This window comes from Biomphalaria glabrata, chromosome 11 (genome assembly GCF_947242115.1).
Source record: "Biomphalaria glabrata chromosome 11, xgBioGlab47.1, whole genome shotgun sequence".
Taxonomy (NCBI): domain Eukaryota; kingdom Metazoa; phylum Mollusca; class Gastropoda; family Planorbidae; genus Biomphalaria; species Biomphalaria glabrata.
Genome location: NC_074721.1, coordinates 20,953,883 through 20,971,622, shown reverse-complemented (window position 1 = coordinate 20,971,622; position 17,740 = coordinate 20,953,883). Strand labels below are relative to the sequence as shown.

Sequence of the window (17,740 nt, the reverse complement as noted above, 5' to 3'; positions counted from 1 at the left end):
TAAATAGTAAATAAAGTGTGGCTGTTTTAGAAAAGAACAACATATAAAGGCATTAATAAAACAAATTTGACGTCATTCTTGGTATGATCCTCGAATTAAAAGATTGTTAAACTACGTCAAAAGATTGGAAGATTAATAGGAATTTTACCAAGAAGAGACAAGAAAATGAGTCGTTGGTAAAGCTAGCTACACTGTTGCTCATATTTTTTAGTAGAGAAATGAAGCCGTTTTCTGACGCATGAAAAAAATGAATAAAGTATTGATCCACGGGTTTCTAATACTTTAGGGCCAATATCATTTCATTTTTGTACCTTTTCGTTTATGTGGCCGCGACACTAGTGTCGGGAATTAAAATGGCCCGCAGGTCGATTTATGTTGGGCATCACTGCTTTAGAACATAAAGAACAAATCAAATTAAAAAGGTTTGACTTACATGTGTTGAGGTCAGGGATATGAAAATGCCGATACAGTGTCTGGAATATAATACAGATTACAGGTAGGCCTATTTGAAAAAAGAGCCAACAATACAACTTTGAAATGAATGTTCAAAGCTTTCATTATTTAATGAATTTGGTCAACGCTCTTTTTTTTTTTTTAGTTAATAATTTTTGATGCAATGTAAAGCATGTTTCATGTATATATCACTCTATCAGGTGGGTATTTTAATTAAGCATATTTTATAAACAACTCATTGGAGCGATCATAAAGGAGTGATATACGATGAGTAAGTGGTATTAACTTGAATATTTTTTTGATAGGTTTGAAAATTTATAGTCACCAGAGATGCAGCACAAGAACTATATTATATATAGTCATCTAGCTGATGTCTATGATTTGGGGTCTATTTGCTTAATTTTTGTTTGGGCAAATGTGCTAGATTAAAATTAGGTCGGATCAATGATTTACAAGAATACATTCAGACATACTATTAAGAAACCTATGAACTTTCTATTGGAAAAGTAGGACTCTATCTCAAAAAGCTATTGCAGGCTATTAATTCTAAATTCAAATTTTCAAACTAGCATGATATTTGAAAAGAAAAAAAATGGGCGGGTATATTGATGCTTCTTTTCTCGTTTGTTTCAAAAATCCCTCATTTAAATAACTATTGATAAGGGATATATAGAGAATACAAATATTTTTAAAAATAGAATCACTCACATGTTACAGTTGAGTGCCGATTGGTGAATATCTAGGCCTATATGTGGGCTAATTGGCGTATTGTAACTATAGATCAATAATTGAAGAAAATACCAACGATCTATTTGATTTCAAGTGTTTTTATTTTTGTTTTGAAGTGGTGTTGATGTGAAAGACAACAAGCGCGAGCTAATAAGCGATTTCGACCGTTCACATATAGGACACCTATAATATAGTGCTATAAGGCCTACATACACTGAGTGATTTTTTTTAACCTTTCCATAAAAGCGACAACGGCTGACTTATAATAATTGGTCCACTAGTTTTAAAGATACCAGGGGTGGTCCATTTCTCCCCACTCTCCACTAATATTTTGTACACCAGTTGAGATTACAATCAATGGTATAGAAACCATTGCGTGAAAAAGCTAATTATACCAGAGGTCCGGGGTTCATAGGGACATTGTGTAGGCCTATTTTTAAGAATTTAAATTGAATTTATTTTTCATGTTTTTGTTAAAATTTTTACATTTTCTAGTTTTTTCTTTGATGCAACATTGTAGGCTAATTTATATGATAAAAAGTTGGTAATAAAACTATTGGAATAACATTTAGTAAATCTACATATTGTTATAAACTTGGTGGTGGCACAGAGAGGGGTAGTGGTGTGTGTGTAGTCAGCCGACGCAAATCGCCCCAGGCCAGCGCTAGACGAGCGGTCAACCGTGACGAGTTACGACGATCGGCCGAGACGAATGTCAACAAGAGAGTTCGGGAAGGATCGCCGACGTGAACAGAGCTCAGGGGCGTCACGAGAGTTGTAGTCATCTGACCACCTAGAAACGTCGAGCGGCGTTCTGTCCGGTTCGAGAAGGCCAGTAGGGACCCTATATAAGAGCGGAGGTGACGCAGTCAAGACGGTTGAGAAAGCGGGTTCACGACAGGAGTTCAGAACACGGTCGACTACAGCACAGTTCAGCGGTGTGGTTCTGTACGGAGCATTACGACGGTTCAGTGCGGAGTACTATCAAGTACAGTTGAGACGAACGGCGTCTTGATCTTGGTCTGTGATCGAGTCCGACACAACGAGCCTAGTGTGTGAAGTCAGTCCTGAACTGTTGAACCCAGTGCAAGCCCGGAACGAGACGGAGAGGCCAGTGCAAAAGACTTGATACGGCGGAACGGTGTTATCGGAGAGATATTTGTTATCGCAGAGCTATTTGTACTGTTCTACGTGCTGCCAATTGTACAGTATTGGCTGTTATTTATGGACATTAAACCTTTACGTTATTTTGGAGCCCTGACTTGTGAAGTTCTTTAAGTTGGTGGTGTATGGTGCAGTTTGCAGAGAGCCTGGATAGTGAGATTCGTAACAACTGGTGTCAGAAGTGGGATCGGATCGGAATCGGATTGGATCGGATCTACTATGGCTCGTCTGAAACTGCTGTACGAACTTGAATTTAGAGAACTGAAGGAAGAACTCCGTGGACGAAGGCTGAAGGCATATGGAAACAAGGAAACTTTACAAGCACGCCTCCGAGAAGACATGTTGGAAGAAAATGAAGATCCGGACACATATCTTTTTGAAGTCGAACCGGACTTGCTGGAACAGCTCACCAGTAGTATGCAGCAACAGATCACCAGTACCATGCAGGAACAGATGGCAGCTATGCAGGGACAGATGGCAGCTATGAACTCGGGGCTGGAAAACACCAATTCCAAGATAGATGCCATGAACACCAAGATAGCCGCCATGAACAAACGCATACCTGCTGTGGAGGAGAGAATCAACAACTCAGACATTCGTTCAGATGCTAAAGCCAGAGAGAGGAGCCTTGGTGGTGATCATGATGACCCATTGAAACCTGACGAAGCCGTTGAGAGACATATGCAAGTTGAGAGATACCAGCCAGGTCCGAACCTAACAGACGTTGGTCCAGCTGCCAAGACTGGAGAGGAAAGTCCTGATGGTGGTAAAGAGAATCCAAGGCAGTCTGACGTTGACATTGATGGACATTTGAAAGACGAAAGTCATCGACAAGGTCTGAAACCAACAAGTGATGGGCCCGATACTGAGACGAGAGAGAGAGCTCCTGATGGTGGTGAGGAAAGCCGAATGGAGCCTGAAGCCGAAGACGAGGGACCTTTGCACGAGGAGTGTTGCCAACCTGCCCCACGAGCATGCCCTCCAGACAAGGCTGAAGATGATGACCTGTCCCACAATTCCCTGTCCTGTGGATTTGAAGCCCATCCCAGTCCTTCTTCGCAAAGCCCTATGAAGCTACCTCTTTGGTCAACAATCTTGGTAATCCCTGCCCTTACATCCTATACCTCTCCATGTGTCAAGTGGCTGTCCTCGGTACCGACAGACAAGAGAGCGATGCAACCAAAACGTCACTGCAACAAGAGGACGATCAACTGGAGGAAAAGAAGAAGGCGGCGTTTGCGTAGTCCAACGTGCAAGGTGATTCAACCAAGAAATAACTGCAGCCACATGAAGACCAACTGGCGGAGAAGAAGAAGAAGGCGACTTTTCCTGAGTGCAACATGGATGACGATGCGATCACGACGTCGATACACCCAGATGAAGGCTAACTGGAGGAGAAGAAAACGTCTTCTGAATTCCACGTGGATGGCAATGAAAGCACGACGGCGGGGCAACCAGGTCAAGGCAAACTGGCGAAGAAGAAGGAAGCGACCATTACTGACTGCAACATGGATGACTCCGTCAAGCTCAAGAGACAAGCCAACTGCCACCGATCGACCCCCACCTACAGCGATGAAACTTTACAGCCAATGTCATGATGTTGATTCTGTCCGGGACGGACAGATCTAAGGAGGGGGCAGTGTTATAAACTTGGTGGTGGCACAGAGAGGGGTAGTGGTGTGTGTGTAGTCAGCCGACGCAAATCGCCCCAGGCCAGCGCTAGACGAGCGGTCAACCGTGACGAGTTACGACGATCGGCCGAGACGAATGTCAACAAGAGAGTTCGGGAAGGATCGCCGACGTGAACAGAGCTCAGGGGCGTCACGAGAGTTGTAGTCATCTGACCACCTAGAAACGTCGAGCGGCGTTCTGTCCGGTTTGAGAAGGCCAGTAGGGACCCTATATAAGAGCGGAGGTGACGCAGTCAAGACGGTTGAGAAAGCGGGTTCACGACAGGAGTTCAGAACACGGTCGACTACAGCACAGTTCAGCGGTGTGGTTCTGTACGGAGCATTACGACGGTTCAGTGCGGAGTACTATCAAGTACAGTTGAGACGAACGGCGTCTTGATCTTGGTCTGTGATCGAGTCCGACACAACGAGCCTAGTGTGTGAAGTCAGTCCTGAACTGTTGAACCCAGTGCAAGCCCGGAACGAGACGGAGAGGCCAGTGCAAAAGACTTGATACGGCGGAACGGTGTTATCGGAGAGATATTTGTTATCGCAGAGCTATTTGTACTGTTCTACGTGCTGCCAATTGTACAGTATTGGCTGTTATTTATGGACATTAAACCTTTACGTTATTTTGGAGCCCTGACTTGTGAAGTTCTTTAAGTTGGTGGTGTATGGTGCAGTTTGCAGAGAGCCTGGATAGTGAGATTCGTAACAATATAATACAGTTTGATTGGATTAGTATTAATAAAAAAAAATTCCACACTCATTACAACCAACCCAGGCTGCCTGGTCGTGCGGTAGGGCCTATGCGCTGGACTATACTTCGGACTTAATTGTCGATGGTCCCAGTTCACGGTTCATACTCTGCCCGCTGCCGTCCCCCGTCATCCTGTGGGAGGTTTGGACTAGGAAGTAAATTATCTTCGATTTGGAATGAACATTCGAAACATGTAAAACATTTTACAAGAAAAACATGTGTTTTTTTTTTTTTTTTCAGGTCTACGCAGTGGGTTACACGCATGTTACAAGTAGCCAAGTATTTTTATGTTTACTTCCCCTACTCTCTTTTTTTTTTATAGTAATGTCCCCTTAGCAACCATATTTTTTGTTGTGGGAAGGGAAATCCGACAACTTTAATATTTGTTTACAGTGATTACATAAATTGTTTTAAAATAAAGACTTTTGTTTCATTTGTTGAAACATAGAATATTTTTGAGTTTTTTTAAAATACTAGATCTATTTTTTGTAATAAAATGCCTCCCAAAGAAAGAAAAATTGCTTTTATGGGCTTTCGATCAGTAGGTGAGTTTCACACAGTCACACAGTGACACAATCAGTCACAATCATTGAATCAGTGACAATGTCAGTGACAGTACTGACACAGTACTACGTCAGTAGACTCCGACTGTACAGTAGACTAGTTTAGTTAGTAGATCTAGTTTCACTGTCTCAGACTGTCACTCAGTTGAAAGTCTCTCTGACTATCTCTTTCATTGTCAGTAGTGTCACAGTTTCATCAATGGTTTCATTAACTTTAAACTACTACTAGATCTAGACTAGATGATAGATCTAGACTATAAATAAAATAAATCTCAGTATCTAAATCTAGATCTAGATTATATCTAGATTTGATTGTCACTAGATCTAGATTCTAGATTTAAGATTATTCTAGATCATCTAGTAATTCTAGTTTATCAATTCATCAGAGTTTAGTCTAGTCACAGTCAAGTCCTAGACTGTCAGTGTCACTAGATCACTAGACTAGTACTAGATCTAGTACTACTAGTAGATATCTATTATCTAGAACTGGAGTCAAGATTATACTTCTATACTAGATCTATATAGTGATATAGATCTACTAATAACTAATTATAGTGTGAGCATTGTGAACTCCTAGCCTATTACTTTGACATGGACACTTAACCGTGTTAATGTATCGTCATATGCAACACTTCAAGAAGCACCAGGGACGGGATGCATTAGGAACAGGATATATTTGATTTAATAAAGCAATATAGGAATAATTATAACTGTAGTAGTAGATCTAGATAACGTCAACAAAAGTTGAATTCCTAGCCTAACCTAAATATATATGGAATCTATGTCAAACTATAAAAACTGCCTTATATTGTACTCCTACTATTCAATCACAAAACTCTGGTCCCTGACAACAATAACAAATCTCAAGGGCAGTCACCCCACTTTACCTAATCAACCAATGAAATAATAATAAATAATAATGAATAAACATAGAATTTCTTAATAAAAATCTTACAACCAAAGTTCTATCAAGTGTTGTTTACATTACTATATATACAAACACAATCACCACAGTGAGTATACTGTATAGAGTCATTCAAAGTTAAAGTATCATTAATCATTCATCATGATCATTTTACTTTAATCCAGAGTCTAGATCTATATACATATTTATATATATATATATATGTATAATAGAGACTCTAGTTACTCTAGCCATAGTCAGCATAGTTACAGCATAGTAGGGGCCTTCTATATAGAATATAAAATTAAAATAGATCTAGATCTATATTATATCTAATCTATAGATCATAATCTGGTAATCTAGTCTAGTATAAATATGCTGCCTACTAGTAACTTAGAATCTCTAGAGTCTAGAGATGCTTCATACTATTATATAGAGTGAAATATATATTTATATATATATATATATGTATAAGTCTAGATACTATCTATAGATAATATATAAGACTGAATCTAGATCTAGAGATGGTTATATATTGCATTAGATCAAGTCTCTTTAGAGTACTTTAGTCTCACTTTATGTTTAGACAGAAATGGTATATATATATATATATAGGTCTAGAACTAATAATTATGTATAGTTGTATAGATTTTTATTATTCTGGGTCTAGATCTATAAATATATATTTTTTTATATTATTTTTAATAGATGTATATTTAATTTTATCTATATGAAACGCAAGGGCTCTGATTTACTGACATCACTAATTCTTCTACTTGCCATGGACAAAAAAATATATATATTATGAATACCAGTTACTACTTTCTGTGTGCCTATAACAACTAAACATGTTTCACGATCAAAACCAGAGGCCTGGGTTAAATTTACAGAAATCGATTCTTTTATTCGCAATTTCGATTCAACCTTTTAAAGTTAATTTGACTTCTTTAAAAATTATAAATGTATAATAATATTTATATGTTGTAAGTAATTTCCACAGATTTTAATAACACCCAGTTAGCTCAGTCTGTAGAGTGTTAGACTCTAAATCAGAAGGCCCTTGGTTGAAATCTCTAATTGCGTATAATATTATTTTTTAAAAATATTTTTTGAAATATATTGTTTTTGCACAATTTATAATTAGTAAATTGATCTACATAAAAGTTGAAACCGAATTTATAACCTCGATCCTAAGATACATTTTAACACTTGATTAAACGTAACATATACTAGAATACACTAGCCAAAGTGGGGTTTTGAAAAATGCAGACGGTTTTATTGAAAGTGCAAATAAAATAAAGGGGGGGGGGGCTACATCCAAAGTAAATAGCCTTGGAACAAATCAACGGTCAAAGCTGGTGGATACTGCTAGTCAAACTGTTAAATGGAAGTGCCTCTATGTTTTATTCTTTATAATTGTGTTTTAATGGATTGTAGAATTACAAATCAAATCTTGGCCTATCTTGTTGTTTTTTTTTTGTTTAAAAGTTTTGTTCATTCCTTCAGAACAAAAGAATATTTCATGCATCAAGGCCCAAACCTCCTGCAGGGAGAGCAGTTGGCAGATTTTGAACTTGGTACCATCACCATGACAGTCCAAGTGCATACCACTCTTCCAGGAAGATTCAGATATTTTGACCTCCTGCAGGGAGAGCAGTTGGCAGATTTTGAACTTGGTACCATCACCATGACAGTCCAAGTGCATACCACTCTTCCAGGAAGATTCAGATATTTTGACCTCCTAAGTGAGGCCAGGCTTTCTTTATAGTTACAGTGTTTTTACAGTGGGTGTAAAGGGTTAGGGTTAGCTTTCTGAGACTTAGACTGTTGTTCATCTTACTACTTTTTTTTTCCTCTTGTGATCTTACATGTTCCATTATACTTGTCTTCTTCATATTGTGCTGTTTTATCATTGTGAATGTACTTTTGTAGAGGTGGTCCAGCAAGTTACCATATATTGTATTGAATGTATTCATAGTTTCTTAGTTTATAGCCAGTCCATATATGAATAGGATCCTATAACATGTACAAACACTTAGTTTAATCACATAAAAATCATGATAGTCAGAATATGAAACCAATTACAAGTCTTTCACTTCTACAAGCTATAAGCAAGTAGAAGATCTTTATTAACCATTTTAAAAGCTTATAATGTCATCAAAATCTTTTTGACAAAGAAGTTCCTGTTATTGCTGTGAGTCAGAGGCGGACTGACTTCTCTATTTTCAATACATACTGTAGAAACATTTAAATGGTATTTATATTAAATTGAAAACATTTTTAATCTCTATTAAATAAAAGTGTTCTTGTTCTGATACTCATCTTGTACTTTTATCTAGCTTCATGGACTTCAAGAAATACAACATCAGTTTAATGTTGTCTCATGAATCTATATCAAATAAAAAGTTGTTCTTTTTGTTTTATAGTTTCATAATATTATAATAATTCTTTTCGTTCAAGTGATTATGTGAATGTAAAACTCATCTATGACCATATATTTTTCCACAAATGAATATATTGTGTTTTGGGGATTAACTCAAGGCCATCTGTGTGTATTTTTGTTCATAATGTATTTTGAAAATAATTTTTATCAGTTTAATAAAGAAGTCAAATTTTACATTTCAGGAAAATCCTCATTGATTATCCAATATGTGGAAAATCAGTTTGTTGATTCTTATGATCCAACAATTGAAAATAGTAAGTTCTTGGTAGCAATGGGCTTTATATAAACACAGTCACCCGCACTATAAGTTTTATCAATTTAATTTAATCAAATGTTATAAAATAACATGGATTTATTTTTATTCTAATTTAATGTTCGGAAATATGTGTGTGTCTCTCTTGTATCAGCTTTTTCCAAGACCACAAGAGTAGGAGGCCAGGATTATGAACTGCATGTGATAGACACAGCCGGTCAAGATGAGTATTCAGTCATACCACAATCTTACTTCATCAATATCAATGGCTATGTATTGGTCTACTCAGTCAACTCACAAAAAAGGTATGAGATTTTTTTTTTTGTCTCTCTGAATTTACATATATATATATTTAGTTAAAATGGCTTACTTCTGATGTTGCTTTGTTCCCTTTGAGACTTTAAGTACCTTGAAGTCTTTCTTTTTTTTTTTTTTTTTTATTGCTGATGTTCTTCATGTGATTAGCACAATGGCCCACTCACTCAACTAGGATACATGTTTTATATCATTCATCCATCATTGATAATGAAAGCTTCTTCTGTCATCTACAGTGTTGAGGCTTGCATTTCTGTGCTTCACAGGAGGCACTGTCATAGCTGAATATTTCTCAAGGACTATTGGATAAGAGTTTTTTGGAGTACTTATATCTGATACCTAAGTACTCTGATACCTTATTACCTGCCATACTATATAATGTTGGTATTTCCCCAAGACATTTCATGTGAAAGATTAAATTTCCTGGCATGTCTTCTGTATAGAAAGGATCAGAGCCATTACACCCACATCTGTTCCCATGCATTGCTGGAGACTCCCACAGGATATTTTCACCACAGGACAGTCTGCTGCCAAGATTAGTAAATTGGTCCACTGCATTTATTTTCTGAGGTGCTTGGACACAAGACAGTCTTTTTTTTTTCTTTGTTGTTACCTATGATCAAGCAAAAGTCTGTACTTACACCTGAGAAATCATTAACAATGCCTCACAGTTTGGTTTCATAGCAAACATATACATCTGTAAATAAAAGATCATGACTCTAGCTGGTTTAAACTTTGGTTATTCTATGGTATGTTTGGGGTTCAGAAAGCAGCCTTTGTTTCAAAACATTATGTTTACTTCCAACAATTTGCTTATTTATCATTGACAAAAGAACTTCTTATATATGAATCAAATAACTAATTTTCGCCTACACAAATTTTTTCCCCAATTTATACAATTTATTGTGTCAGTTTTTTGAGAATTTTTTTTTACTGGCAAATAGTTGCCATAATTTGTTTCCTTTAAACTTTATTGAAAAACTGTACAACTTTCATATTAGTTATTTATTGCATTTTTTTTTTCATAGAAATAGTAAGAACTTTTAAAAAAGAATAGTGAACCTGTTGGGATTTACAACATAAATAGTTTCAGCTTATGGCACTGGCATACTAGTAGACAGTAGTGATTAAGACTTCTAAATGTTTAAGGTATCTAATATAAGCATTTAACTTTGATACCAAGTAAAGCCAGGTGGATTTCTTTTAAACGTAAATATAAATTTTATTTTAAAATGTAAGGTATTTTGTTCTGATCACTTTGCTGTCTTGCTAATAATAAAGGTTTAGAATATGCATAGAGTCTTTTACCCTTACCAGTACAAACATCACCCCCTTCTTGTGTGCATGGTCTGAAAAGAATTAGTGCTTGGACTTTAGTACATGACAGGATTTGAAATGTTCTCTAATATCTAAAAGGTGTTTTTCAGTTTCTGTTTTATCATATTTTTGTTTGTCTTTGATGTTTTCTTAGCTTTGAAGTGGTGAAACATGTATATAACAAGATCATTGACATGAAAGGAAGAATTACGTAAGTCGTATACAGACATTATTAGAGTTACACATATTTTGTGGAGCATTGCATTAAGCACAACTGAAATGGTGGTGGTGGTGGGGGGGTTTGATTTTGAAATTATACTCATTATATTTATAACTCTTTAGTTTGTTGATCATTTTAAAATGGTTTTAATGCTAACAGTTTAAACATTAATCTTTAGTTTAGGTTTTTACTTGGACAAATATAGTTAATGAGATAAACATGTAACATTCCATTTTAATTATCACTTATAAACTTTAACAAAGTTTTTTTTTAGTTCAGCAAACTAAAATATCTTATGATTTTTTGGGGGGCCATATAGTTTAGTTTTTTAAATAATTGGTATATAAAGCTGGCTATTCAAGTAGCAGAGAAACTCATAATACCCCTTCCCTACCAAACATAATACCCCTTCCCTACCAAACATAATACCCCTTCCCTACCAATGTCCTCTTCTGAACTAGTTCATACTGAGAAAGCTTTACAATGGCTATAGCATTCTGAAATGTTCTAGACATATAACTATATTCTACAGGATGGAAGTGAAATGTCAATATTTCTTTTATAATATTTCTTCTATTCCTAAAGTCTTCTTTATCATAATTGTGTTTCGATTCACTTATCACTGGGGTACATTCTCATGTATGCAGGGCGGTCTTACAGGTTGCGGGGCCCTATGCAAAACGGATTGCGCGGGGCCTAATTTGGGTTGTGATAAGGATAATTTAAGTGAAAAGATTTCGTATTAGAAAATAAATACGCCTTTGCATTTTATTTATACTTTACTAAGTACAAAATCAGTGTCAAATTAACTTTACGAGTCATCTACAGTAGATAGTAGTTTTCCAACAAAAAGCCGATAAACATTCAGATTTGTATTTTAGATTTAAAATCGACTAGCAAAATTTTTTTTCTCTAAGAGGTCGAGATAGATTTAGATCTATATTTGTATGCCAGTGACTATTAAAGTAACAGGGGCGTAGCTAGGAATTTTTCAGCGTTTGGTGCCCGGGGGTTCTTGGCCTCTTTGGGGGCCCCTGCATTTTGCGTAAATGTTTGTTTTTTTTGTGTGTAAAAAACACTCATTTGGGGGTCCCCTCAAGTGGGTCCCGAGAGGATTTTCAAATTCTCTCCCTCACCCTAGCTATGCCACTGTAAAGTAGATTAAGTATTTTAACTTTTTTTTTTGGCTAAAATTCGGCTTATTAAATTTTTATTAAATGAAAGCTGACAATGCCGTTTTGTTTTTAATCGACAGTAGGATTGGCGTTTTCCATATTGAATTAGACCCTGAAATGACAATTTTGTCTGTTTTAAGGAGATTTGCATCAGTTTTCAGAAGATTTTAATAATTTCAGGAGATTTTCATGACTTTTTCTTATATTTTTTTTTTTTAGTAGAATTCCAGGAACCCTTTAATAATAAGTTAAAATGGTTTAATTTAATAATTTAGACCTAGAATTCACATCGCGCAGGGCCTAAGAAAGTGCGGGGCCCACTGCGGCTGCATAGGTTGCAGTGGCCTAAGATCGGCCCTGCATGTATGATTTTTTAAGGAACATCTGGGTTAAACAGATATCAGTAAATATCCTTGTTTGATTGTGCACTAGAATATATATAGTGTTGTAGGTGACATACAATTACTCTCATAGTTGTGATACAGTCTTAGGTTAAATTTTTACAGAGCTTAAATCGACTCACTCCTATCTGTTTGTTTGTCCATCTGTCTGGTAAAAAGTTCTCCCATTTCCTATTTCTGGATCAAGTTGAAAGTTTGCATAATTATTTATAGTCGATAACAATACTTGTTTTAGACTTTGTGTTTAGAAGCGAGAAACAATATTAAGTGAAGGCCTAAATAGTTCTTATATAACTTCATTATTTAAATGGCTTTTCACATTTTTTTTTTATTATAGTATGAAAAATCAACTTTGAGATTTAATGCTTTAATAAGAAGATTCTTTTGTTTTTCTCAGTGTTCCCATTGTTTTAGTGGCCAACAAAAAGGATCTGCGTATAGAAAGGTCAGTATAAAGATTTAGAGAAACAAGGATTATTTTTAAGGGATAATATTTTCTAGTCATTCCCCTGAATCTCATTTTGTTTTTAACTCCAGGGTTATTTCTGAAGATGATGGAAAAAGACTAGCTGAATCGTGGAAAGTTCCTTTTTTGGAAGCATCAGCCAAAGAGAATTCAGTAAGCAGAGTATATGTTTTAGTGAACTGTATTTTTCTTCACTGATACCCTTATATCATTCTTCACATTACATATACATGGTTTTTAAACTCATTAAAAAAAACACCTCACATTTATACACAATATATTTTATACTCATTACTACAACACACCTTAGAAATACAAAAACATTTTTATAAAAAACATATTCCATCCATCCATCCCAGTGGTGCTACAGCCCTTGGAGGGCTCTGGCCTGCTTCAACACATCCTTCCATTCAGATCTCTCCTGGGCCTTTCGTTTCCACGCCCAAGCTGTTGCAGATCTGCTTCCACATCATCAATCCATCACATTCAAGGTCTTCCATTTGGGTCGCCTGCCTTTTGGTTTTGCATGTATACAAATTTCGCTCCTCTGTTATAAGACATTCTTTCAAGGTGACCTGCCCAACGTAGTCTGTTCTTTCTATTTCAGTCACTATTGGTGGGTCTTCATACAATTGATATATCTCATGTTTAGTGCATGTCCTCCACCCTGTTTCATCCTGTATAGCACCATAGATTTTCATAAGAATTTTTCATTCCCAAGTATTTAGTAAATTTTCATATTAGTGTTTATTTACTTAAAGTTTTTGTTTATTTCAGTCAGTAAAAGATATTTTTGATACAATTCTGAACACTATGAGACAGAAAGAGAATGGGGAAACCCCAGAGAAAAGTAGCTGTGTTCTATCATAGTACACTAGTACTGGTTAAGGGAACAGATGGCAAGGTAGCTATGTTTTCTATAGCTGCATCGACAATAACATGATCCTAAAGTTTGGCTCTAAAGGCTCGACGATGTTTTATCAAGTTTTATTCTTGTAATATTTTTTGTTCATTACTCCTTTTAATGCAAACATGTTAGTGTTAAGGTTACGATGAAATTATTATCATGGGATTAGATATTCTGCATAGTAATATAAATAGGACACAAAGGAAATAATTTTTTACTGCAGTCAGCCAAGGAAGGCAAGTAAAACTGCAGTGAAATTGATAAGTTGTGGGGTTTTTTTTTTGGTTACTAGTGTATGTTTTAACATGGAAGTGCTGTTGATATAGGCTAGTGTTCATTCTAGCTTTGTTACTGGAAAACCTTGTTGTGTGAATGCTAATGCTGAAGAACCTGAGCTGCATGGACAAGTGTGTTTTAGGCTGATAGTAGTATTTGTGTGAACTTTTGCATCAAGACTAATTGAATTGTAAGATACATAGCATATATGTGTGCCTCGTTTTGTCTTATTCCATGCTGGACTTGAATTTGTTTTATATAACTGAATTGAAGAAGATTCATGGTACAAATCTAATGTATGATGTACAGTTTACTTAAACAACTGGTTTTAGTTAACAGATGGCATTAAGAGTTCTCACTAAATGTATTGCATGATGCACTCTCTACCAAAGTGAAATCAATGTTTTGGCCACCTTAGCGGAGGTGATGATGGACATTTTTGTAAGTAACTATTGCAATGTCAACAATGTTGTTCATGTGGACAAAGATTATAGACCTGAAGTAATCCTTTTTTTTTTTTTCATAAGTTGATCTCTGCCCATTGATACATCAAGAAACTTCTTTATATTAAGCTGTGTATAATACACGATTAAATGTATACTCAAGTTATGGCTAGTAGCACCATTCATATCAATTAGATTATTAGTTTCTGTGCCATCTCATAAGAGGCTTAACATTGGAGCTGTGCATTAAGTTTTTTGGTTTATTCTTCAGAGTATGAGCTTTCACATGTTTTAGGATTTTAACATTAAATCCATTGGACTTTATTAGTAATTTACATTGTAAAGAGAAAGTAGACTAGTTTTGAAAACCTTGTTTCATCAACATTTGTTTAATAAGCTGCTCAGACTCGCTAAGGTTAAAGTTTATTGGTTAGATCAAGGTGATAATGGAAATTCAAAGTTTGACCTTTTTCTGGAATTTTTATAGGAAGTTTAAGTACTTAGATATGTCTACCATATTGTATTTATACCTTTTGTTCTATTTAATTGTTATTTTTTTAAACTGTTTAGGACTTAAGTAAATTCTGTGTTCATTACTTCAAAACTAAATATTTATTGAATATTTTAGGAATACATGTCTTTATTTATACATATTATATTTTTGTTCATAGTATCTGAAGATCATACTGTGGTCTAGAATGCTGTTTCCCCCAGTCATGAAACTTTAGCTTTGTATTAGAATGAGCTAATTGATATTGTTTTTAAACTGGTGTTCCACTGGCATGTTTAGGTCAGAAACATTTGGATCACTTCAACTTCCTGAGTGAGAATTGTTTGGGCTGTTTAGCAATGAACATCTGCTTGCTTTGTTTGTTGCTGTTTGAAATGTTTGTTGTTTGCCATTCTTCTTCTTCATTCTCATTTTTATGCTGGAGTGTTCAGATGACTAGACCATTATATGAGATGAACTGTGCAGTGGTTTCCAAATCAGGGAGCTCTACGTATAGTTTTCTTTGTATTGGGGTGTTTTGGGGCCAGTGTCTTGAACAGGCCTCTTGGTAAAGAGAGCAGTCTTGGAGGACATGGTCAGCTTTCTCTGGTGACACTCCACAAGGGCAGATTTCACTGGTTTTAATTTTGAGCTTCTGGTACATATGTTGTCTCATTCTGTTGTGTCCGGTCCTGAGTCGAAAGATTAGACGTTGATAGCTTATAATAGGCATCATCTTTCTTGTGATTCAGATGAGAACGTGTCCATTTCTCATTTTTTTATTTACTATTAGTTTCTTCATTTCTTCAGGATAGAGTGCGATGTTTAATTGTGAGTTTTTTCTCCCACTCTTGGCGAGTGTGTCAGCCTTCTCATTTCCTTCTAGTTCTATATGTGCTGGTATCCATTGAATAACAGGTTTTTTCTCTGTTGTTGTTGAGCTTTATAAGTGCTGTCCTGAGTCGTTTTATATAGGAGGAATAGAATTTTCCAATCTTTGTAGGGTTGTTTTTGCATCGGTTAGAAAGACAATCTGACTGTGTGGGGTACTTGGATGATTTGATAGCATGGTAGTAGCTAGTTCTAGTGCTTCACTTTCTGCTCTGTGTCTGTCAGAGAGCTCTCCAGTTGCAATGGATTTTTCTAGTTTTTCTCCATCCATTCGATGAGTATTCTAGCTCCTCCATTTGTGGTGGCTTTATGGGATGAGCCATCCGTGTAAACTCTGATCCACTGATTGCTAGGATAATGAGTTTGTAGAAAACAGTTCACTATTTCCTTGAGCTCTGTTGGAATGTAGTTAGATTTTTTGGTTATATTTTCAATAAGGTCTCTTATAGTAGGAAGAGCTTTCGTCCCAGGGTGGAGATTCATTATGATGTTTCATGGATTCCAGAGTTATTTTTTCATTTGGTGGGGTTTTTTAGGTTTAGAGATTCCTGTATGTAATAGGTCCTTTTGAGATGGTTTTTAGTGCCAGTTTTGTGGATTTTTGTTTTGAGTGGGTGCCTCTCCAAGGTTTCCAATTTAGTGAATTGGGAAAGGATTTTTATTTCTCTTCTTTCATCCAGAGAGATCAGGGCAACGGTTTCCACCATAGCTCTTATGGGTGTTTTTTTTAATCGCTCCTGTTATTATCCTTAGACCAATGTTTTAAACCTTGTCTATTTTTCTTAGGTTGGTTTGGGCTGGTGAGCCCCATTCTAGAACAGGTCTAACGTAACTGGTGTAGGTCTTTTTCAGGATGTTGTGATTAGCTCCCAAATCTGTGCCAGCTAATTTTGTCCTGAGATAGTCTCTGGATGCCTTTGTCATGATTTATTTGGTCTTTTTGCTTCATAATCTAAGTAACAATCTAAGTAACAATCTAAGTAACAAACATTGCTAAAGGTATAAATATCTATAAGGAAAGAGAAAAAAAATGTTAACTGATTTATTTATTTATTTTGACTTTAATTTCATTCTTAATAGTAATATGCATAGTGCTTTAGTCCAATAGTTTACTTTTATTATAATCAAATCTATGTACTGTGTAACTCATGCCATACAATGCAATGTTTCTCTCTAGAGTTTATATTACTCATCTAAATTTGACTATAATTGGTTCGTTGCTAATTATACTTGTTTTAGAGCATTCAATTCTTTCAGTTGTGTTAACATTTTTTTTTATTCACCTGGTAAAATATTTTGTTTGTGACAAGTGATATGTGCACAGCTCCTGATGAGTCTGTTAAGTGATGAGTGATATGTGCACAGCTCCTGTTGAGTCTGTTAAGTGATGAGTGATATGTGCACAGCTCCTGTTGAGTCTGTTAAGTGATGTCATGTCATTCTTTCTGTTTTCATTCTCATAGATGTAAGTTTTTATTTATCAATCAAAGTAAAGTATGGCTATGAAGTGTGTCCATTATATCATATGTTTTTAAAGGAATCAAAGTGAACTCATTCTGTAAATAAAATTTCATTCATTCTTCTTCTCCTTGTTTTGTTTTACTCAGAAGTGAATTTGTTCAACTTGTGGATGTTGTTGGGAAAAACAGAAACAAAAGTGAGATCACTCAATGGAGCACTCAGTGTGAGTGGATCACTCAATGGATCACTCAGTGTGAGTGGATCACTCAATGGATCACTCAGTGTGAGTGGATCACTCAATGGATCACTCAGTGTGAGTGGATCACTCAATGGATCACTCAGTGTGAGTGGATCACTCAATGGATCACTCAGTGTGAGTGGATCACTCAATGGAGCATCCAGTGTGAGTGGATCACTCAATGGATCACTCAGTGTGAGT

General features: G+C 35.9%; 1 protein-coding gene across 1 annotated transcript; it reads left to right on the top strand.

Moving 5' to 3' along the window:
* The first annotated feature begins 5,103 nt into the window (after positions 1–5,103).
* LOC129921669 (GTP-binding protein Rheb-like) lies at positions 5,104–17,422 on the top strand. Its single transcript, XM_056003929.1, has 7 exons — positions 5,104–5,321; positions 8,869–8,940; positions 9,094–9,244; positions 10,726–10,782; positions 12,765–12,812; positions 12,905–12,986; positions 13,611–17,422. Exons 1-7 carry the CDS (start codon positions 5,273–5,275, stop codon positions 13,701–13,703), a joined length of 552 nt encoding a protein of 183 aa, XP_055859904.1. The 5' UTR covers positions 5,104–5,272; the 3' UTR covers positions 13,704–17,422.
* The last annotated feature ends 318 nt before the right edge of the window (positions 17,423–17,740 follow it).